The sequence below is a fragment of the Dendrobates tinctorius genome, unplaced genomic scaffold (assembly GCF_039654945.1).
Source record: "Dendrobates tinctorius isolate UK_male_01 unplaced genomic scaffold, ASM3965494v1 ptg000194l, whole genome shotgun sequence".
NCBI lineage: Eukaryota > Metazoa > Chordata > Amphibia > Anura > Dendrobatidae > Dendrobates > Dendrobates tinctorius.
Genome location: NW_027361861.1, coordinates 2,468,163 through 2,493,348, shown reverse-complemented (window position 1 = coordinate 2,493,348; position 25,186 = coordinate 2,468,163). Strand labels below are relative to the sequence as shown.

Sequence of the window (25,186 nt, the reverse complement as noted above, 5' to 3'; positions counted from 1 at the left end):
GCATGTTTTTGCTGTGGGCAGACTGGCCATTTTTTTCAGGGTCTGCCTGGCTGGCGCCAAATCTTCGGCACCAGCTAAGAAGCCGCGTCCCCCTGGTCGTGTGGAGGGAGGCGACCAGGGAGTGTATATTTCCTCCATTTTGCCCTCTCTGTGTACTTTGTCAGCAGAAGTGGTGGTTGGCGGGGTACATGAGGGCTTACCGGTGTTTGTGTACAGAGGAGCGAGAGTCAATCTGATGGACGCTCTCTTTGTCCAGACCCATGGCCTGAGGTGTAGGACGCTGGCCAAACCCCTAAGCATCCAGGCCATTGACTCTTTCCCACTGAGCCAGGGGAGGTTGACCTAAGTCGTGGAAAATATACATCTGTGTATAGGGACTCATCCTGTAGAGTCCCTGTCATGCTACATCTTGGGGGGAATGCCATCACCTATCATTTTAGGCCTCCCTTGGTTGGAAAAACATAACCTGGTCATAGATTGGCGGTCTAGGGAAGTAGTCAGCTGGGATCAGTCGTGTGAGGGCTGCTGCTTGGGGGCTACTGTCTCTGCCATCATACTACAACCGTCCCCTTCTTCTCCTGTGGGGGCAGCAGAGGTGCTGCCAGGGAGTAGGGGCAAGTCTCTACCCTCACCACATGCTAACCCTGGGTGTTGGAGTCCTCTTAGGAGGAAGGGTCAGAGGAGGGTGGTGACTCCTTCTGAGCATTGGGGGGTGTGAGTGTGATGACACAGGGGACGCCTCTGTTGTCGGTGCTGTGAAGAGTTCACCATCTTGTGGCAAACTTGTGCGTGGCAATAAACGTTCAGGTCCAGACTTGTGTGTGAGTACGTATGGCTGTCCACCAAAAACATCCAGAGGAGATGTACTGCTGGGGTCTGGAGTTCTCGGGTGATTGGGCCGTATCGGGTGTCGGCCATCCTCGGCCTGGGGACTTACCAGATGGAGCTACCCCCAATAATGCCCATACACAACTCATTCCCCAGGTTGGCGCTCTGGAGATTTGTGGTGCCTCCGGAGCATACTTTGCCACTTCCATCTGCCCATGTTTGCCATAAACCTGCGAGTCAGGTGGTTGCAGAGGTGAACTATGGTGGATCTAGACATCCTCACCATAGGTGTTTTTCTGGTGAGGTGCAATGTTGAGGGACCAGAGGCCCCTCATTGAAGGAGGGGTACTGTCATGATCCATTTTTGGATCTGTGTCAGAGTCTGGACTGTTGTGAGTTCATTTTCCCCTTCGTCACTGAGGTCTGGTGAACTCCCTATTCTGGTAAAGGAAGGTAATGAGCCTGATTATCAGGCACCTGAGCCTAATGAGGATGACTGGCTGAGTGGAGTCACGGACTGGATATAAGGCTGCCGACACCCTTCTGCCCTGCGGGTGATTTCTCTGTGGACTTCTAGGACACCAGTCTGATTCATGCTCCTCTAAAGCTAAGTTTTTTGCTTTGCCTGTTAGCATTTGTTTTTGTTTTCCTTGCTTTTCTGGATTCTGCCATTCCCTGCTGGGGTGAGCTGAATCTCCTTTTGCCTGTTGCTCTGTCTTCAGAATATTCCTGAGTACTGACATAGCTTTTTTGAAGCCTAGCGTCTTCAGGGCCTTTTTCACTGTCAGTCTGTTGGCTCTTATTTTCATAGGGTTTTTCACGGATTGCAGACAGCAGCCTTCCTGTCCTTTTCTATCTAGTTAGCTTGGGCCCCGTCTTTGCTCAGTCTACCTTTCTGTCTGTATTAGTGTTTTCATCTTGCTTCACCGTCATTATATGTTGGGGGCTGCCTATTGCTTTGGGGTCTGCTCTGGGGCAGTGTAGATTTCCCCTTTCTTTCTTTAGGCCTATTTAATTCTCCGGCTGTGATCGAGGGGTCTAGGGCATCGTAGGAACCCCTCACTGCACTGCTAGTTGTGTTGATAGGTTCAGGGGTCTGCAATCCGATAGCTGCCAACTTCTCTGGTTTTCTGGACTTAGCTAGCATTTCTGGTTTTGCCTCCTACGGTGACTCAATCATAACACTGGACTCTCTTATATAAACCTTTTTCCTTTCTGGCTCTCGGGTGTTAATATGGGTTTTTGCCCCCGGTGGCCGATGGTGTTACTACAAGTTTAGTGAGTCTGCTGCTGGGTTCCCCCCCCCCCGGTGGCCACTGGTGTTACTACATGTTTAGTTAGTCAGTAGGTGGTGACTACTCCCACTTTCCTTTATAAGGCCACCTGGTGCTGCTGATCACTATTGGTAATATTGGTCATTTACTAACCAACCTTGGTGAAGACTGGACCTACCTGGTGCAGAGGGGGTTTAGCTTATCTGGAGCAGTGGTGTTGCTGCTGGATGCTGATCGGATGCCTTACTCTGCTGCTTGGAGCATTGGCAGCAGATAAAGCTAAGTTTTGGTTTTTAGTTGCTTTAACCCCATGGTGTCTGTTTTATCTTTCCTTTCTTGTTATTGGTGCAGTTCACTTTATTCCCTGTCTCACCTCCTGGGGAGGGGGTTGGGGGTTTAGCTCAGGGCTAAACAGGAGATAGGGACAGGTCGGGGACTTGGGTCTCACTACCATCAAGTGTACCCCCAAGTTAAGGAGAGTCAGGGCACCCCCTTAGCCTTAGGGGCAGTTCAGTGGCCCTTCTTCCACATCACCTGTTTTCCCCTTACTGCCCCGAGACACTTGGTCTTAGTCGCAGGTCATGGGTCTTGCAACAGGATAATGACACAAAACACACAGCTAAAAACACCTAAGAATAGCTAAGAGAAAAACATTGAACTATTCTGAAGTGGCCTTCTATGAGCCCTGACCTAAATCCTATTGAGCATCTTTGGAAAGAGCTGAAACATGCCATCTGGAAAAGGCAACATTCAAACACGAGACAACTGGAGCAATTCGCTCTTGAGGAGTGGGCCAAAATACCTGTCGAAAGGTGCAGTAGTCTCATTGACAGTTATAGGAATCGTTTGATTGCAGTGATTGCCTCAAAAGATTGTGCAACAAAATATTAAGTTAAGGGTACCATCATTTCTGTCCAGGCCTATTTCATGAGATTTATTTATATTTCTTTAATTCTGTCGAAGCATGGTTGAAAAGCAATGTCTGACTTTTATTTGCTCATTTTCATAGATTTTTTCTATTTATTATTACTTTTATCAGATTCAAGTTATTTCTGTCACCATTGTGGGTTTTTCTGTCATTAAACGAGGGGTACCAACAATTTTGACCACGTGTGTAATTGAACAGTGGCTGCAGAGCAGAAATAAGTCCAAGTAGACGTTACCAGGGGTTTTTCTCTGGGGGCATGTACTTCTCCCCTTGTATGATGTTGAGCAATCTTAAGCATTCAACAATACATAGAAGAAAATAGAACATGCCTGCACAATAGGTTACAGCAGGCTCTCTCTTGTGCAAGAGATTTAATAACAGTCTGCTCTCCTCACTGCAAAGCTGCGTTGGGTTACAAACTGCTGAGAGTAAAACAGAAATAAGTTTGATTGCATACACCTTTCAGCTTTAATTTCAAGGCAGTCAATGTGGGACGAGGGGTATACAGCAGAGCACTACAAAACTGTAAAGAGAGCTGCATGAGCAGAGGTATTTGTAATGAGACACAGCTCACCTCTGCTGTACTGCTCCTGCCCCTGCACTGACTATTGTGACATTAAAGATGAAAAGTGTCTGTATCATACTCATCACTGCTTTGTTCTGTGCACTTTGTAATCATACACAACTCTTGAGTGAGATAAGATGAGCAGGCTCACCTGTGTGAGACATGTATTGACAGGCATTCTGCTCTCTTCACTGAGCTTTGTCTTATTACAAACACTTCTAGCATCTCTGCTCACTGTGCTGTCAGTTTTGCTGTATAGCCCCTCCCACCACTCTGGCTGCCATGAGTGAAAGCTAAAAGATGTTAGGAATCACACTTTTCTCTACTCTGCTCCAGACACTTTGTAATCACACACAGCTCTGTAGTGAGTCCAGTGAAAAGAGTAGCCTGTCAGTCATTAAATATCTCACACAGGAGAAAACCTGCTTTAAGCTATTGTGGGTGTTCTTTTCCCCCGATATGTTGCTGCCTGCTTTTAATTGGTCAGCATAATACATGGGTAGAAGTACGCGTCCCCAGAGACAAATCCCTAGTAATGACTAGTTGGACTTATCACAAATTATAACCCACACTTTACATACTAATTTCTCCTGTCTTTTGTAGAAATATTAAAAACTGGTGAAAGGTTTTCTTTTAAGCATTGTTTTCCTTGATTTACTTTTCAATTTGAGAGTATAATACATTTCTCTTTGTTAATAAACTCATATTTGTTCCATTTATTTAGCCTGGTTGTGTGAATACCACAGAGATGGACATAAGAAAGTGTCGTCGAATGAAGAATCCCCAGAAGGTCAAAAAAGTATGTCTCTTGGTATTCTGTACTACATGTTCACCTCCTTTTACACTTTTCATCGTCAATTATTATTTATCCAATGCTGTGCATATTTGTCTCTTTCTAAAGATCTTGGTATAGTGTTATTTTACTTTTTTTGTTAGCTAATATGTACAAGGACCTCATGGTAATATTTAGTTGCCCACAATTAAAGGTATAATCTCCTCATTACTGCAGCTCTCATACAACCTCAGTGTTTCCTATGAGAGAAAAAGCTGCAGGTGAGTTAATTGACAACAATCGCTAGAATTTGTCAATTATGATGGGTTCAGTGCTCAAGTCAGTAAATGAGAGTGCTGTTACTGAGATTAAAAAACACTATACAAAGACCAAGATCAATATTGTAACCGTACAATGGTAGATACAAATTCTGGAGACAGTATAAGAAATTACAGTACAGTTCACTCAAATGCATTTCTTTCTCATTAGGATTGTTTACTTTTCCCTTCTTTTTCATCTGTTTCTTCCGTCCCTGACCACTACGAAGACTTCTTCCAGCCATAACTTGTGTGCAGAGTTTGCAACACAGGCCCATTTGACATCTCACATCTCAGTACCATCTCCTCATATTCCCAACCTACAGAATCTCCTTATCCTGCTGCTACCGCATCCATATTTTAGTGTCTGTTACTGCTTACTTACTTTATTGATTTATTATTCTAATATGGTATGTGTCTATTAACGTCACTTCATTAACATACTGGAGGTAAGCCAGAACATAAATAGTATGCCTTTTGAAAATTCTGCCCTTTCTTTTGACGTACTTCCGGTTTCTGGGCCACAGGACGCGCAATATTGAGAGCACGCTCTCTTTTGCAGGCGAGCGGAAGTGACGGTGCCGCCGCTATATGGTGGATAGGAGACAGGACGCCGTTCACTGCAATTACTACCTACATCTTATCATTGCGGAAGTGACGGTGTTGCTGTCACATGGTGGGGGGATGATCTAACGCCGTCCATTGAGATGATCGCCCAGCTGACATGTGATCACGGCATGTTACCGGAAGTGACATCGCTAATAGGACGCAGTAAATATGAGCGTCAGAGACACAGAAAGCACGCCACACACTGCACTGATCTCTCGGCTGGGGTGTTGAGACCTCTTCTCCTCTGCCCCTGATGAACCCTCAGCATTTTGGAGGGGGAAACGGGTCGGGCTGGGCCTCACATCTTTTGATGGCTGATAAGTATTAATTTTCTAATATTAACAGACTGATGGATGGCAATACAATTTTTGGCTATATGTGGATATTACGGCATCCTTTATTATAGGGAGTGCCTTTACTGCCGTCCATGTCTATATTGAGGACTATTATGTCCATTCTTCATGATTAATCAGCATTTTTGTGCCATGTATTTCCACCTGGTGGAGTTCTATTTATTTGAAGTATATTACTGTGCAATACTGCTTCCCCTTTTTGTTTCTGTGTAGCCATTTTTTCCTGTGGGGGGTTTTCTATTTTTGTCTGTCATTGCATGCAACTTAAGCCCTTTTTAATACGAGATAAGCGATTGGAAGCTGCTTATTTGAGTATTTTTTACTACAAGATAAGTGTTTGGAAGCTGTTTTTTTGAGTAATTTTTACTACGAGATAAAATTAGGGTGGGTATTAATGCCCACAGCTATACTGCAAGATAAGCTTGCACTTTATTGAGACGATATCAAGTCTCTCCACTATGGGATTTTCGGGTGTTTATTCTGTGTTTGTGTTTTTCTGTGTATCCTCGTCGTGGACTAGGGTGCTTTAGGGTGTATTAGGGTCACTGACGTTGAGCGGGGGCGCCACATCGTCTACAACTAGGGTGCCAACCTCCGCGGTTAGGAAGGGACTTGTTAGGGCCTATTAGGGCGAGGTTAGCTGTCCTGAGTTCATCAATATTTTTTGTCTTGTGTTTTTGTGATTTATTGCCCTGTACCCTATGAGCTGGGATTGTCCAGATTTTAAATATTGAAGTTAAAGTGAATTTTTAGGGGTCATTTTTCTTGTTGCTATCTTGTTTTTTTGTTGCTTTGATCCTTTTCAAATATTTTCTTTGAGGTTCTTTACTGCATCATTTGCCTGTATTTTTGAACCTGCCATGTTGCACGGTACCCGAAATACTGAACTCAAGAAATAATGTTGTCATTACTTCACATACACTCAAGGTATAGTGCAGCCCCCTGCAAACAATAATGTAGGATTAATTGTGTCCCAAACAAATATAGGGCCAAACTGTGCTCCATATTATGTCTCAGATGATAATAGTGCACAACACATTAAAACTGCCATGTTTTGAACCTTATGGAGTAATAGTGATATACTTAATTCCTTAAGGGTTAACATTTCTCCTTATGGAGAGTGACATGTCAGGGTAAGGAGGCTTATAAGCAGTGCAATGCTTCTCTGGGAAATTAAACATGCAAATTGTCTCTTCAGAAAGGAAGAGGACTTGAACACTAGTGCTACCTATGGGAAGTAGCAATCCTAAAAGTCAATATCGCCCTTTAATGGGCCTTGCCACATGACTTAGGATAAAAGCCAAACCAGAATCTCATTTTGCAGACACGCGTTTCAGGATGTTGCCATTCCTCAGTGCAAAGCAGAAGGTCTGATTTGGCTATATGAGAGACTTCTGTCTTGGTTCTAAGGGGTAACATTTCTCCATATGAAGAGTGACATGTCAGGGTAAGGAGGCTTATAACCTGTCCAATGCTCCTCTGGAAAATTAAATATTTACATACTCTGGCATGTCAGTGATGTCACTCTCGATAAGGAGAAACATTATCCCCTAGACCCCAGTCAGAGGCCACTTATACTGCCAAATACATTCTCATGCTTTGCACTGAGGAATGGCCACACCCCGAAACATTTGTTTGCAAATTGAGATTCTGGTTTGGCTTTTATTCTATGTCATGTGGCAAGGCCCATTAAAGGGTCGATATTGACTTTTAGGATTCCTACTTCCAAACAGTAGCATTAGAGTTCTAAAAATATTCTATCTACTGGCTAACACGGTACAAAGATATATATCTTTCCTGTATCATTAGAGTTCTAGTCGTTTTCCTCTCCTAATAACCACTATTGTACTCTCGAAAAATAATAATGTCTTTTTGTGCCCTTTTCAAAAATTAACACCAGACAGTAATGTCACGTAAGTGCCCTCTTGACCCTATAATTCCAAAATAGTAAATACTAATATTAAATCTAATATATAAAGCTCAAGTGTGTGTGTATATATGTGTGTGTGTATGTCTGGGATTGGCATCCGCACCGTCGCAGCTACAGCCACAAAATTTGGCACAGTAACACGTCTGGACCCCGAGAGCGTCCTAAGCTATGTTTTGAGGTGAAATTTTAACCCCGCGCGTTCCAATTCACCAAACAATTTTGCCCCTATCTGCATAATGGGGAAAAAGTGAAAGGAAAAGTGTTGGAGGCAAATTGACAGCTGCCAGATGTGAACAAGGGGGACTTAAAGAATGAGAGCGATGGCGCCAAAGAGTATATACCGTACAGTTGCTAAGGTGGGGCCCTGACGTGGGATACTCACCACACACGGGGATATGAACACACACACAAGATGCGCCACACACTACCACGTGCTTCAACACATATACCACCCTCAGCACACATTTCACCACACATACACCAACCTCGCCACATAAAAGTCGAAACACAAAAGTCGCCACTCAAAACTCGCCACGCTGTCCCAGAGCTGTTTAAAAGATGAAAAATGAGCTGTGATTGGTTGCTATCAGCAACAGTTTTCTTTGTAGTCAGTTGTGGTAACTGAGGCCTATTATTCTTATCATTTCTATGGTGTTATCGTCCTTCTGTAAAGCTGGAAATAACACAATTTATTACCGTGCCAACACAGACCACCCTCTGACACAGACTGCAGGGGGAGCCCAGTATCACACAGGATGGGATTAGATACACGGCTCAGCAGTCAGTATCACACAGGATAGGATTAGGTACACAGCTCAGCAGTCAGTATCACACAGGAGAGGATTAGACACATGGCTCAGCTGTCAGTATCACACAGGATAGGATTAGATACACAGCTCAGCAGGCAGTATCACACAGAATAGGATTAGATACACAGCTCAGCAGGCAGTATCACACAGAATAGGATTAGATACACAGCTCAGCAGTCAGTATCACACAGGATAGGATTAGATACACAGCTCAGCAGGCAGTATCACACAGAATAGGATTAGATACACAGCTCAGCAGTCAGTATCACACAGGATAGGATTAGATACACAGCTCAGCAGTCAGTATCACACAGGATAGGATTAGATACACAGCTCAGCAGTCAGTATCACACAGGATAGGATTAGATGCACAGCTCAGCAGTCAGTATCACACAGGATAGGAATAGATACACGGCTCAGCAGACAGTATCACACAGAATAGGATTAGATACACAGCTCAGCAGTCAGTGTCACACAGGATAGGATTAGATACACGGCTCAGCAGTCAGTATCACACAGGATAGGATTAGATACACAGCTCAGCACACAGTATCGCACAGGATAGGATTAGATACACAGCTCAGCAGGCAGTATCACACAGATAGGATTAGATACACGGCTCAGCAGACAGTATCACACAGGATAGGGTTAGATACACGGCTCAGCAGACGGTATCACACAGGATAGTATTATCTACACTGCTCAGCAGTCAGTATCACACAGGATAGGATTAGATACATGGCTGAGCAGTCAGTAACACATGATAGGATTAGATACACAGCTCAGCAGAAAATATCACACAGGAGATGATTAGGTACACAGCTCAGCAGACATTATCACTCAGGATAGGGTTAGATACACAGCTCAGAAACAAGATGTGCCAAAGTAGAGGACATTTTCACTCATTCCATCTGATTTGTTTTTTGATTTTAAACGCCTCCAGTTTCCAGTTCAACTGCTATTTGCAAAGTCCATTAACAATGCTCAGGGACAGTCCTTGAAAGTAGTAGGGATCGATTTAAGTAGTAGGGATCGATTTGCTATCTCCATGATTTTCACATGGTCAACTTTACGTGGTCTGTTCAAGAGTTGCAACTGCCAAAAATCTGTTCATCTTTGCACCGAAAGGAAAAAACAAAAATGTTGTTTATCAAAAGGCTCTTGAATTGAAAATAAAATACTATCAATACTTGGGTAATCGTTTAGTTAATTTTTTTTGCAAATCTGTAGTGTTGAATATATGATGAGAAATGTTTTTATGTGCAATATAATCATTACAATTTGTTATAACTAACCACAGTGGGTTACTATGCCCAGGCAACGCCGGGCTCTTCAGCTAGTTCCTTTTAAAGTAATAATGGTCCTTGAGTCCTTCCTTAAAAATGAATAATGTCCCAAGTACCAACTTAAAAAGTAATAATATGCCCTTAGTGTCTCCCTAAAAGTAACGTCTCAGAATAAAACTATAACATTTTATTGTTCACCTCCAATTGGAGTACAGATCAACACCAGAGCATTTCAAATGGTAAAATATAATTACTTTTATTAATACAAATATCAAAACATTAAAAGACATACAAGTTTCCAAGATCAGTGCAAAAAGAGAGGGACCTGCAACTCCCATTATATGTATTTTTTTGCTGCATGGTATAGAACCTCATAGCTAATAAGCAATCAGTTGATGTGTGCTCCTTGAAAGCTATACTATAAATATCTGCTGTTTACTCAAACATGCAGAGTATAATGACTACACAGCACAAGCTCATCGGCTCAGATAAACCAAAGTTATATAATAACATCCATGGTATACCTATGTAAACTAGTTAGCATTAAAGCTACTGAGGCCATTACCTGAATCCTGGCAGCGTTAATAGAAGTCCCCTGGGAGAAAAATCCCTCCACCCCGACATGCACGTTTCGCTCCCAGCTTCCTCGGGGGGCGTGTCTAAGCAATGGGTGTGTTGAGTTTAAATACCAGCCTCAGCCAATCAGAAAGAATCTGTCTTCCATGCTTCAGCCAATGAATCAAACCCTTTCGAAAAGCAATATAGGGGTGGTTGTATGGCGCATGTGCCGATCGCGCTCCACTCCACTTCACTAAAAGACATCCTGCCGCGGTCATAATGAACAGCCTCCTATCCCCCATCATCCAGTTGACGATGATTGGGGATAGGAGGCCCACGTGGGCAGTTACACTGACGGTGTTCGTCCCTCATCGTCAACTGGATGATGGGGGATAGGAGGCTGTTCATTATGACCGCGGCAGGATGTCTTTTAGTGAAGTGGAGTGGAGCGCGATCGGCACATGCGCCATACAACCATCCCTATATTGCTTTTTGAAAGGGTTTGATTCATTGGCTGAAGCATGGAAGACAGATTCTTTCTGATTGGCTGAGGCTGGTATTTAAACTCAACACACCCATTGCTTAGACACGCCCCCCGAGGAAGCTGGGAGCGAAACGTGCATGTCGGGGGTGGAGGGATTTTTCTCCCAGGGGACTTCTATTAACGCTGCCAGGATTCAGGTAATGGCCTCAGTAGCTTTAATGCTAACTAGTTTACATAGGTATACCATGGATGTTATTATATAACTTTGGTTTATCTGAGCCGATGAGCTTGTGCTGTGTAGTCATTATACTCTGCATGTTTGAGTAAACAGCAGATATTTATAGTATAGCTTTCCAGGAGCACACATCAACTGATTGCTTATTAGCTATGAGGTTCTATACCATGCAGCAGAAAAATACATATAATGGGAGTTGCAGGTCCCTCTCTTTTTGCACTGATCTTGGAAACTTGTATGTCTTTTAATGTTTTGATATTTGTATTAATAAAAGTAATTATATTTTACCATTTGAAATGCTCTGGTGTTGATCTGTACTCCAATTGGAGGTGATCTTGGATTTTTGTACTTAATTTGTGGTGAGCATTACTATTGATAATTTGGCTAGGGTAGTAGTAACATTTTATTGTTACCTAATCTTGAATTCAGGAAAAGTACATCAGTTCTTCTTCTGTGGCGTTTGCAGCCAAGTATGGGCTTATAGATGCTGATAAGTGGCACACGCAGGGGATCTTTGTACCTCAACACCACATTACTAACACTGTTTCTAGGGATGTGAAATATTGAAATCATTTACAGCAAATAGACCCTTTTGCATAGCTCTGTGGCAGATGGCAGAGAAAGAAAGAACAGTACTAGCAAAACTATGGCCCTATGGGTGGTAATACATATTTCTATCCCTAGCCAGTTCTCTTCCTCCCAGTGCCTCGGGGTCTCATTCCTGCAAGTTAAAGTGTTGCTTTCCAATTTGAGGTTCTAGTGCAAAGCTAATAGGTAAGAACAGCAGGAAGATGTCTTTGAAGATGAAGCCCATGTCAATAAATTCTTAATGAAGTGTAGATAAAAGGACCTTTATAAGATGTTTTAGATTCCAGGGAAATATTTGCCTGGCTCTCTTATAGAGTAATTCCAGGAAAACAATTTAGGAAAAACTTGTAATCGTAAGTTATGTTAAATTTACCATTGAGGAATGAATAAAAATGGGTTAAATAGGAAAACCAATTATCGTTCATTGTTTTCTGTTTTTAATTATAAAACGGACCTCTAAGGCAAATGCAAATAGAGCCTCCATTTAATATTCTAGTGCATGTTTTAATGTTGAGTACATTTTAATGTACTTCATATTTCCACTAATTTATTTTTGTCTTGTAAATCTCTCAATAATCAGCTGTTATTTGCTCCAGCGACAGCCGGATGTACGGTAAGCTATTAACGTGTAGCTGTCGCTGCTGAGAACTGCAGATTAGATCCTATACACTTAGAACAGGTGCTGATCTGCTAAGCATTAAACAATGCTGTGCTGTTCTGCTCTGTTCAGTGTTACAGCCTTATGCTGCCAGAGCTAACAATAGCTGATCGATTCGGGTTCCAGGTATTGGAGAACCACCAGAGCCGATTCTAGGTTTCCAGGTGCCTGAGGTGAAAATTGAAATTACGCCCCTCCTTCCCATCAAAGGAAGAAGGAGCACTCCTTGAAGTGCTCCTGATGATTGACAGTTGGGACCAGCTGCATGGTTGTGTTGGTGGGTCCAATTGTGCACTCTGTGATACTGCCTTATATGAGGCAAGGTTCCTTCTCTAGCAATGAAGGATCGCAGAAGTACTGAAGCACTTGCAAGCTCTATAGATAAAATTTTGTAAGCAATGAATTCCTTGCCTAGGAGATCATCCACTTCTAATAGACAGCAGGGTTTTGCTTTGTAATCTGAAAGCAGCATGATGTAAGGACAGAGACTCTGATTCCAGTGATGTATCACTTACTAGGCTGTGTTTTTTTTCCAATACAATCAGTGTTTTATCATCAGGAGATTATCACTGGAGGACTAGATGTATCATACCTCCTGGTCCAGCTACACCACCCCCACCACTGATTTAGCAGCTTTCTGTCAATATACAGTGTACACAGGAAGCTGCCAATCAGTGGTGGGGCGGAGTTACACCTAGAACACTCAGCATTCCGAGCTCTGCTAGATCTGCAGCAGAGAAAACTGTGATTCTATCACAACTGCTGCACCCAGTAAACTAAGTGACGCATCGCTGGAATCAGGGTCTCTATCCCAACATCATACTGCTGTCAGATTACATAGCAAAAACCTGTTGATCAATAACCCTATGATTTATTAATATAGTAAATAAAATATGAGAGGCAGAAGTGTACACTGACCCTCCTACACAGAACACTGCAACTGGCGGAGAACGGGTATCTGCGCTGAGACACTGTGTTGCAGTCATAGTGGGGAGCAGAGTGGCAGGGCGGGTTTTAGACAAAGTGGGACCCTGGGCAAAAGTTTAATATGAGCCCCTAAATGCTCACATATTGCATATTGAACCATCACACTCAAACATTAGGTTGCATTTACGCTGAGTTCAGGCCGTTTAATGAGTGCGATTGACAATATTGAAGTTGTTCAGCACCTGTCCTCTTTAGGGTGAGTGCACACGCTACGGATTCACCTGCGGATTTGCAAGTAAAACCGCAGGTAAAGTGACCTGCAGTTTTCCTGCGGTTTTCCCCTGCGGTTTGACACCTGGACAATGGAACAGGTGTCAAACTGCTGCGGAATCTGCAGAAAGAATTGACATGCTGCGGATTTAAAACTGCAGCAAATCCATGCGTAAAAATCCGCAGCATCTGCACTGCGGTTTTGAAATCCCATTGGCTAACATTATACTGTAAAATGTCTGCGGAACTGCTGCGGATCCACAGGGCCAAATCCGCTGCGGATCCGCAGCAGAATCCGCAGTGTGTGCACACACCCTTACACAAGCTGACAAGGAACACACACTGCGCATGCCTCAGGTGCAGACACTGCGCATGCCTCAGGTGCAGACACTGCGCATGCCTCAGGTGCAGACACTGCGCATGCCTCAGGTGCACACACTGTGCATACCTCAGGTGCAGACACTGCACATACTTCAGGTGCACACACTGCGCATACCTGCGAATACCTCAGGTGCAGACACTGCGCATGCCTCAGGTGCAGACACTGCGCATACCTCAGGTGCACACACTGCGCATACCTCAGGTGCATACACTGCGCATGCCTCAGATGCAGACACTGCGCATACCTCAGATGAAAATACTGCGCATACCTCAGATGCACACACTGCGCATACCTCAGGTGCATACACTGCGCATACCTCAGGTGCACACACTGCGCATACCTCAGGTGCACACACTGCACATACCTCAGGTGCACACACTGCGCATACCTCAGGTGCACACACTGCACATACCTCAGATGCACACACTGCGCATACCTCAGGTGCACACACTGCACATACCTCAGGTGCACACACTGCGCATACCTCAGGTGCACACACTGCGCATACCTCAGGTGCACACACTGCGCATACCTCAGATGCACACACTGCGCATACCTCAGATGCACACACTGCGCATATCTCAGGTGCATACTCTGCGCATACCTCAGGTGCACACACTGCGCATACCTCAGATGAAAACACTGCGCATACCTCAGATGCACACACTGCGCATACCTCAGGTGCACACACTGCGCATACCTCAGGTGCACACACTGCGCATACCTCAGATGCACACACTGCGCATACCTCAGGTGCACACACTGCGCATACCTCAGGTGCACACACTGCGCATACCTCAGATGCACACACTGCGCATACCTCAGGTGCACACACTGCGCATACCTCAGATGAAAACACTGCGCATACCTCAGATGCACACACTGCGCATACCTCAGGTGCATACACTGCGCATACCTCAGGTGCACACACTGCGCATACCTCAGGTGCACACACTGCACATACCTCAGGTGCACACACTGCGCATACCTCAGGTGCACACACTGCACATACCTCAGATGCACACACTGCGCATACCTCAGGTGCACACACTGCACATACCTCAGGTGCACACACTGCACATACCTCAGGTGCACACACTGCGCATACCTCAGATGCACACACTGCGCATACCTCAGATGCACACACTGCGCATATCTCAGGTGCATACTCTGCGCATACCTCAGGTGCACACACTGCGCATACCTCAGATGAAAACACTGCGCATACCTCAGATGCACACACTGCGCATACCTCAGGTGCACACACTGCACATACCTCAGGTGCACACACTGCGCATACCTCAGATGCACACACTGCACATACCTCAGGTGCACACACTGCGCATACCTCAGGTGCACACACTGCGCATACCTCAGATGCACACACTGCGCATACCTCAGGTGCATACACTGCGCATACCTCAGGTGCACACACTGCGCATACCTCAGGTGCACACACTGCGCATACCTCAGGTGCACACACTGCGCATACCTCACGTGCATACACTGCGCATACCTCAGGTGCACACACTGCGCATACCTCAGGTGCACACACTGCGCATACCTCAGATGCACACACTGCGCATACCTCAGGTGCATACACTGCGCATACCTCAGGTGCACACACTGCGCATACCTCAGATGCACACACTGCGCATACCTCAGGTGCACACACTGCGCATACCTCAGGTGCATACACTGCGCATACCTCAGGTGCACACACTGCGCATACCTCAGGTGCACACACTGCGCATACCTCAGATGCACACACTGCGCATACCTCAGGTGCATACACTGCGCATACCTCAGGTGCACACACTGCGCATACCTCAGATGAAAACACTGCGCATACCTCAGATGCACACACTGCGCATACCTCAGATGCACACACTGCGCATACTTCAGGTGCATACACTGCGCATACTTCAGGTGCATACACTGCGCATACCTCAGGTGCATACACTGCGCATACCTCAGGTGCACACACTGCGCATACCTCAGGTGCACACACTGCACATACCTCAGGTGCATACACTGCGCATACCTCAGGTGCACACACTGCGCATACCTCAGGTGCACACACTGCACATACCTCAGGTGCACACACTGCGCATACCTCAGGTGCACACACTGCACATACCTCAGATGCACACACTGCGCATACCTCAGGTGCACACACTGCACATACCTCAGGTGCACACACTGCACATACCTCAGGTGCACACACTGCGCATACCTCAGATGCACACACTGCGCATACCTCAGATGCACACACTGCGCATATCTCAGGTGCATACTCTGCGCATACCTCAGGTGCACACACTGCGCATACCTCAGATGAAAACACTGCGCATACCTCAGATGCACACACTGCGCATACCTCAGGTGCACACACTGCACATACCTCAGGTGCACACACTGCGCATACCTCAGATGCACACACTGCACATACCTCAGGTGCACACACTGCGCATACCTCAGGTGCACACACTGCGCATACCTCAGATGCACACACTGCGCATACCTCAGGTGCATACACTGCGCATACCTCAGGTGCACACACTGCGCATACCTCAGGTGCACACACTGCGCATACCTCAGGTGCACACACTGCGCATACCTCACGTGCATACACTGCGCATACCTCAGGTGCACACACTGCGCATACCTCAGGTGCACACACTGCGCATACCTCAGATGCACACACTGCGCATACCTCAGGTGCATACACTGCGCATACCTCAGGTGCACACACTGCGCATACCTCAGATGCACACACTGCGCATACCTCAGGTGCACACACTGCGCATACCTCAGGTGCATACACTGCGCATACCTCAGGTGCACACACTGCGCATACCTCAGGTGCACACACTGCGCATACCTCAGATGCACACACTGCGCATACCTCAGGTGCATACACTGCGCATACCTCAGGTGCACACACTGCGCATACCTCAGATGAAAACACTGCGCATACCTCAGATGCACACACTGCGCATACCTCAGATGCACACACTGCGCATACTTCAGGTGCATACACTGCGCATACTTCAGGTGCATACACTGCGCATACCTCAGGTGCATACACTGCGCATACCTCAGGTGCACACACTGCGCATACCTCAGATGAAAACACTGCGCATACCTCAGATGCACACACTGAGCATACCTCAGGTGCACACACTGCGCATACCTCAGGTGCACACACTGCGCATACCTCAGGTGCACACACTGCACTGCGCATACCTCAGGTGCACACACTGCGCATACCTCAGGTGCATACACTGCGCATACCTCAGGTGCATACACTGCGCATACCTCAGATGCATACACTGCGCATAACTTAGGTGCACACATTGTACATATCTCAGATGAACACACTGCTTTATGCTGGAGGGAATGAAGATGTTCCAGAATATGAACTGGAGCTTCTCCTGCTTACTGCAGCACTGTTCCAGCAGGCACCACCCTGCACTCTCCTCTGCTGGGACTGCTGACAAGTGCAAGAGGAGGCTGACAGGACTGGAGGCGATTCTACCATCACCATGAGCAGCACACACGTTGATAAAAGAGAACTTATCTCACAGCTTAGCTTGGTAGGTGCCGGCCATCTCTAGCTCTCCCTCTCCATCAGAGGTGCCTTGCAGAAGGACAGGAACACTGGTCAATGAGCGGATCTATCATTCTGAGGGGGAGAAGCTTCAGGGGCCGGTGTTCTTGTCCTTCACTGCACGCTCCTCTTCTGAGGCGTAGCTAGGGTTTCGGTTCAGGGGGGGCGAAACTTCTGAGTGTGCCCCTAACTAGGTAACTTTGATTACAACTCGGTGACGCACCCTAATAGTGGATGTAGGAGATGACTGCGCTGTTACTGTGAATAATCCCTATATAAAGACCAACATGGATATTACCGCAATATGGTCAGTGGTAAATACCTGTTCTACAAAACATAAGTGATTACTGCACAGGTATAGTTGGTGTCTTACCGCTGATGATCTTTCTGATGGAATCGTTCACGTTTCACGTCTTTTCCATCTGGCCCAGGACTAGACTACAGAGAATACAACGACAAATTTCACTTCTCATATTCCAGCCCCATCACCATCTATCTCCAACCTGCACAAACCACTCATCCTGCTGATACCCCAATGCTGAGCCGCTGCTGCCGTATGTGTCCCTATTACTGCACCTGATACCCCAATGCTGAGCCGCTGCTGCCATATGTGTCCCTATTACTGCACCTGATACCCCAATACTGAGCCACTGCTGCCGTATGTGTACCTATTACTGCACCTGATACCCCAATACTGAGCCGCTGCTGCCACATATGTCCCTATTACTGCACCTGATACCCCAATACTGAGCCACTGCTGCCGTATGTGCCCCTATTACTGCACCGGATACCCCAATGCTGAGCCACTGCTGCCGTATGTGTACCTATTACTGCACCTGATACCCCAATACTGAGCCGCTGCTGCCGTATGTGTCCCTATTACTGCACCTGATACCCCAATGCTGAGCCACTGCTGCCGTATGTGTCCCTATTACTGCACATGATACCCCCTATACACACACGGCTCTGCTCCGCACCCTGTTGTGAGTTCATTTTCCCCTTCACTACTGAGGCCCGAGGAACTCCCTCTTGTGAAGAAAGGTAGTGAGCCTGATTGTCAAACACCTGGGGCTGATGATGATGACTGGCTGAGTGGAGTTAATGACTGGATATAAGGCTGCCGACGCCCTTCTGGCCTGCGGGTGATTTCTCTGTGGACTTCTAGGAAACCAGTCTGATTCCTGCTCATCTAAAGCTAAGATTTCTGCTTTGCCTTTTTGCATTAGTGTTTTGTTTTCCTTGCTTTTCTGGATTCTGCCATTCCCTGCTGGGGTGAACTGAATCTCCTTTTGCCTGTTGCTCTGTCTTCAGAATATTCCTGAGTACTGACATAGTTTTTTTTGAAGCCTAGCGTCTTCAGGGCCTTTTTACTGTCAGTTTGTTGGCTCTTATTTTCATAGGGTTTTTCACGGATTGCAGACAGCAGCCTTCCTGTCCTTTCCTATCTAAGCTAGCGTGGGCCCCATCTTTGCTCAGTCTATCTTTCTGTCTGTGTTTTGTTCTTTCTTCTTGCTTCACCGTCATTATATGTGGGGGGCTGCCTTTTGCTTTGGGGTCTGCTCTGGGGCAGTTTAGATTTCCCTTTCTGTCTTTAGGCTATGTAGTCCTCCGGCTGTGATCGAGGGGCCTAGGGCATCGTAGGAGCCCCCCACGGCTACTGCTAGTTGTGTTGATAGGTTCAGGGGTCTGCAGGCCGATAGCTGCCAACTTCTCTGGTTTTCTGGACTTAGCTAGCATTTCTATTTTTGCCTCCTACGGTGACTCAATCATAACAGAATCACCCGCCATACCGCAGATTCTAGGGTACTCAATAGCAGGAAAGAATTGTATAAAAAAAAAAAAAAAAAGTGTGTATATTTTTTCCTCTATATCTCTGAGGCCATAGGGGGAATTTTTTTTTTCTCTCAATGGAGATAAAGCAATTGCCTGATCGTGTGGAGCAGCTTGCTGCGGAAGTGCAGGGAATTTCCGCCTACCTTGCTCATTCACATGCTGCTGAACCAAAGATTCCTACACCTGATGTATTTTTTGGGGATCGGTCTAAATTTTTGAATTTCAAAAATAATTGTAAATTATTTTTTGCCTTGAAGCCTAACTCGTCAGGGAGCTCCGCGCAGCAGGTTAAAATTGTGATCTCTTTGCTGCGTGGCGATCCCCAGGATTGGGCGTTTTCTTTGAAACCAGAGGATCCTATTCTGACTAATGTGAACGCATTTTTTCAGGCCTTGGGGTTGTTGTATGACGAACCTAATGCCATTGATCAGGCTGAAAAGACCCTGCTGGCATTGAACCAGGGTCGTGATTCTGCAGAATTGTACTGTCAAAAATTCTGAAAGTGGGCAGTACTTACTACCTGGAATGATAATGCCTTGGCTGCTCTCTTTCGGAAGGGGTTGTCAGAAGCCATAAAAGATACTATGGTGGGATTTCCTGTTCCCTCTGGTCTTGACGATTCTATGTCTTTAGCCATTCAGGTTGATCGGCGTTTACGCGAACGCAGAGCTGCACGTGAGGTGTTGCCACCTGTTGAACAGATGTCTGAACCTATGCAATGTGATAGAGTTTTTTCCAGAGAGCAGCGTCAGGAGTTCAGAAGGCGTAATAAGTTGTGTTTTTTCTGTGGAGATGCCTCGCATATTATTTCTGTCTGTCCTAAACGCGAGAAACGCTTTGCACACACGTTTTCTGTTAGGGGTGTTCAACCTAAGTTTCTTCTGGCTATTACTCTGATCTGCTCCCTGTCCACATTTTCCGCCAAGGCTTTTGTGGATTCGGGAGCAGCTCTAAACCTAATGGACTTGGATTTTGCTAAACGTTGTGGATTTCCGATGACACCTCTGCAGACGCCTATCCCTTTGAGGGGGATTGATGCTACTCCTTTGGCTAAAAATAAACCTCCGTTTTGGACCCAGGTGGTAATGCGGGTCGCCCCAGATCATCAAGAAAATTGCAGGTTTTTGGTGTTACATAATCTGCATGATACTATTGTTCTGGGGTTTCCCTGGTTATAAATTCATAATCCAGTTTTGGATTGGAAATCTGTGTCTGTGGTGAGTTGGGGTTGTCGGTGTGCCTTTAGTGAGGCTCCGGTGTTTTCCACCTCTCCTCAGTCACATGATGTTCCTGATTATTTGGCGGACTTTTATGATGTATTTAGTGAGAATGAGTCTGCGTCTCTGCCTCCTCATAGGAGTTATGACTGTGCTATTGAACTGAGCCCGGGGTGTAAATTTCCCAAGGGTCGGCTCTTCAATTTATCTATACCCGAGCACGAGGCTATGCGATCCTATATTAAGGAGGCGTTGGAGAAGGGTCATATTAGACCATCCTCGTCACCCTTAGGTGCCGGTTTTTTTTTTGTAGCCAAAAAGGATGGATCATTAAGACCTTGTATTGATTATCGTGCTCTCAACAAAATTACTGTTAAATATCAGTATCCGTTACCCCTGATTTCTGATCTATTCTCCAGAGGTAAAGGTGCTTGCTGGTTTACCAAGCTTGACCTCAGGGGGCGTATAATCTTATTCGCATTAAGCATGGGGATGAATGGAAGACGGCGTTTAATACTCCGGAGGGACATTTTGAGTACCTGGTGATGCCTTTTGGGCTCACTAATGCCCCTTCTGTCTTCCAGTGCTTCATGAACGATATTATCCGAGATTTTGTCGATAAATTTTTGATTATCTATCTGGATGATATTATGATCTTCTCCAAGGATTGGGATTCTCATGTGGAACATATTCGGACTGTGTTCCGGATCTTGAGGGAGAATTCCCTGTATGTCAAAGGATATAAATGCCTTTTAGAAGTACAGAGGATTTCTTTTTTGGGATTTATTTTGTCCCCTTCAACTATTGAAATGGACCCGGCCAAGGTACAGGCCATTTACGATTGGGTTCAGCCCACTTCTTTGAAGGCCCTCCAGAAGTTTTTGGGTTTTGCTAATTTTTATCGGAAATTTATAGCAAAATTTTCTAGTATTGCCAAGCCATTGACTGATTTGACTAAGAAGGGTGCTGATGTGTTAAATTGGTCTCCGGAGGCTGTTTCTTCCTTTCAGGAGCTGAAGCGAAGATTCACTTCTGCTCCGGTTTTGCGGCAACCTGATGTCTCACTTCCGTTCCAGGTAGAGGTGGATGCTTCTGAGATTGGTGCAGGAGCTGTTTTGTCCCAAAAGGATCCTGTAACATCTAAAATGAATCCCTGTGCTTTCTTTTCCCGAAAGTTCTCTCCATCTGAACGTAACTATGATGTGGGGAATCGGGAACTGTTAGCCATGAAATGGGCATTTGAGGAGTGGAGACATTGGTTGGAGGGAGCTAAGCATCAAGTCGTGGTCCTCACTGACCACAAGAATTTGATTTACCTAGAGTCGGCGAAGCGCTTGAACCCTAGACAGGCTAGGTGGGCCTTGTTTTTTACACGTTTTGATTTTGTGGTTTCTTTTCTTCCTGGAACTAAGAATGTCAAGGCTGACGCCCTCTCTAGGAGCTTCTTTGCTGATTCTCCTGTGGTGACCAAGCCTGCTACCATCTTAGGTGAAGGGGTAGTTCTTTCTGCCATCTCGCCCGATTTGAGACGTGCTCTGGAAGAGTTCCAGGAGGACAAACCTGAGCGTTGTCCCAGTGGAAAGTCGTATGTTCCTGACCAGTGGAAGAAGAGAGTGATGTCTGAAGTTCATTGCTCTGCTTTGGCTGGTCATCCAGGTATTTTTGGTACTAGAGATCTGGTGAGTCGCTCTTTTTGGTGGCCCTCCTTGTCTCGTGATGTCAGGAATTTTGTGCAGTCCTGTGGGACGTGCTCCCGGTCTAAATCGTGTTCTCGCTCTAGTGGGTTGTTGATGCCTTTGCCTGTCCCCAAGAGGCCATGGACCCATATTTCAATGGATTTCATCACTGATATGCCTGTCTCTCAAAGGATGACTGTTATTTGGGTGATTTGTGATAGGTTCTCTAAGATGGTTCATCTTGTACCACTCCCTAAGTTGCCGTCTTCCTCTGAATTGGTGCCCCTGTTTTTACAACAGGTGGTTCGCTTGCACGGGATTCCTGAGAACATTGTATCTGACAGAGGAGTCCAGTTTGTGTCTAGATTTTGGAGAACTTTCTGTTCCAAGCTGGGAATTCAGTTGTCCTTCTCCTCTGCTTTTCACCCTCAGACCAATGGGCAGACAGAGAGAACAAACCAGACCTTGGAGTCATATTTGAGATGTTTTATTTCTGCTGATCAGGATGATTGGGTTTCATTTTTGCCCTTGGCCGAATTTGCTTTAAATAATAGAGCTAGTTCTGCCACTTTGATGTCTCCTTTTTTTTGTAACTTTGGGTTTCATCCTCGATTTTCTTCAGGGCAGGTGGATCCTTCTGCCTGCCCAGGGGTTGACACAGTGGTGGAGAGAATGCACCAGATCTGGGACCAAGTGGTGGATAAGTTATCTCTCTCCCAGGAAAAGGCCCAGCGGTTTTCCAACCGACATAGGACCATTGGTCCCCAATTTAAGGTTGGTGATATGGTGTGGTTATCATCAAAAAATATTGCTATGAAGGTGGCTTCTCCTAAGTTTAAGCCTAGATTTATTGGACCTTACAAGATTTTGGAGATTATTAATCCGGTCTCCTTTCATTTGGCTCTTCCTGTCACATTTAAAATCCATAATGTGTTCCATAAATCTTTGTTGAAGAGGTTTGTTGAACCTGTTGTTCCGGGGGTTGCACCTCCAGACCCTGTATTGGTTGAAGGCAACATGGAATATGAGGTAGAGAAAGTACTGGATTCCCGTCTGGCTAGACGGAGACTCCAGTATTTGGTTAAGTGGAAGGGTTATGGTCAGGAGGATAATTCCTGGGTCTCTGCCTCTGATATTCATGCCAAAAGATTGGTGTGTGCCTTTCATCGGGCTCACCCTGATCGCCCTGGTGGCGTGGTTGAGGGTTCGGTGACCCCTCCTCAAGGGGGAGGTACTGTTGTGAGTTCATTTTCCCCTTCACTACTGAGGCCCGAGGAACTCCCTCTTCTGGTGAAGAAAGGTAGTGAGCCTGATTGTCAAACACCTGGGGCTGATGATGATGACTGGCTGAGTGGAGTTAATGACTGGATATAAGACTGCCGACGCCCTTCTGGCCTGCGGGTGATTTCTCTGTGGACTTCTAGGAAACCAGTCTGATTCCTGCTCATCTAAAGCTAAGATTTCTGCTTTGCCTTTTTGCATTAGTGTTTTGTTTTCCTTGCTTTTCTGGATTCTGCCATTCCCTGCTGGGGTGAGCTGAATCTCCTTTTGCCTGTTGCTCTGTCTTCAGAATATTCCTGAGTACTGACATAGTTTTTTTTTAAGCCTAGCGTCTTCAGGGCCTTTTTACTGTCAGTTTGTTGGCTCTTATTTTCATAGGGTTTTTCACGGATTGCAGACAGCAGCCTTCCTGTCCTTTCCTATCTAAGCTAGCGTGGGCCCCATCTTTGCTCAGTCTATCTTTCTGTCTGTGTTTTGTTCTTTCTTCTTGCTTCACCGTCATTATATGTGGGGGGCTGCCTTTTGCTTTGGGGTCTGCTCTGGGGCAGTTTAGATTTCCCTTTCTGTCTTTAGGCTACAGTATGTAATCCTCCGGCTGTGATCGAGGGGCCTAGGGCATCGTAGGAGCCCCCCACGGCTACTGCTAGTTGTGTTGATAGGTTCAGGGGTCTGCAATCCGATAGCTGCCAACTTCTCTGGTTTTCTGGACTTAGCTAGCATTTCTATTTTTGCCTCCTACGGTGACTCAATCATAACAGCACCCCCTATATACACACGGCTCCGTTCCGTACACCTTGTACACGCGTAGCTCTGTTCCGTACACCTTGTACACACGAAGCTCTGCTCCGTACACCTTGTACACATGTGCCTCTGCTACGTACACGCTGTACACACGCACCTCTGCTACGTACACGCTGTACACACGCTGCTCCGCTCCATACACCTTGTACACACCTGGCTCCGCTGCGTGCACTTGTACATATGCGGCTCTGCTCCATACACCTTGTACACACGCGCTCTGCTCCGTACACCCCATATACACGCAGCTCTGCTCCGTACATGCTGTACACACGCGGCTCCACTCCATAGACCTCGTACACATACGGCTCCACTCCGTACACCTTGCACACACAGCTCCGCTCCGTACACCCCGCACACACACGGCTCTGCTCCGTACACCCCATACACACAGCTCTTCTCCGTACACCCCGTACACACACGACTCCGCTCCGTACACAAAAGGCTCCGCTCACCCCATACACACGCGGCTCCGCTCCGTACACCTCATACATGCATATCTCTGCTCCGTACACCTTCTACACACATGGCTCCGCACTGTACACCTCATACACACACAGCTCTGCTACATCCACCCTGTAAACCCCTCCTGACCCCACACAGAAACTTACTTCACCTCATCCAGCACCATGACAACCAGCACAGCAGAGTCCTGCAGTCACTGAAGCCCCTGATCATGTGACCCCCTGACTCCTCCCCTCCTGTGACCTCATCACAGGTCCTGTGCACACAGAATAGCTCAGGACGACATTGCTGGCTGTGAGGTGGGGGCCCACTGCTGGCATCGGGGCCCCCCACTGCCTTCTCAGGGGCCCACAGCGGCTGGGCGGCAGAGTAGGGAGATTGATTCTCCCTGCTCTGCCGCAGAATGTAACTGTATGGGGGCGCTGTGCACACCGATACAGTTACAGTAGCGTAGCTCGGTAGGCCCCCTCCGAGCGCAGGGCCCAGGGCTACGTCCCCCTCTGCCCCCCTGGTAGCTACGCTACTGCTCC

General features: G+C 46.3%; 1 protein-coding gene across 2 annotated transcripts in view; it reads left to right on the top strand.

Moving 5' to 3' along the window:
• Window positions 1-25,186, top strand: part of RGS6 (regulator of G protein signaling 6) — a 629,091-nt gene that overhangs the window by 517,097 nt on the left and 86,808 nt on the right. For both annotated transcript variants that reach the window (XM_073552710.1, XM_073552711.1), the window contains exon 10: window positions 4,320-4,394. In XM_073552710.1, coding sequence (XP_073408811.1) covers window positions 4,320-4,394 — 75 coding nt within the window. The remainder of the gene's footprint in view (window positions 1-4,319; window positions 4,395-25,186) is intronic.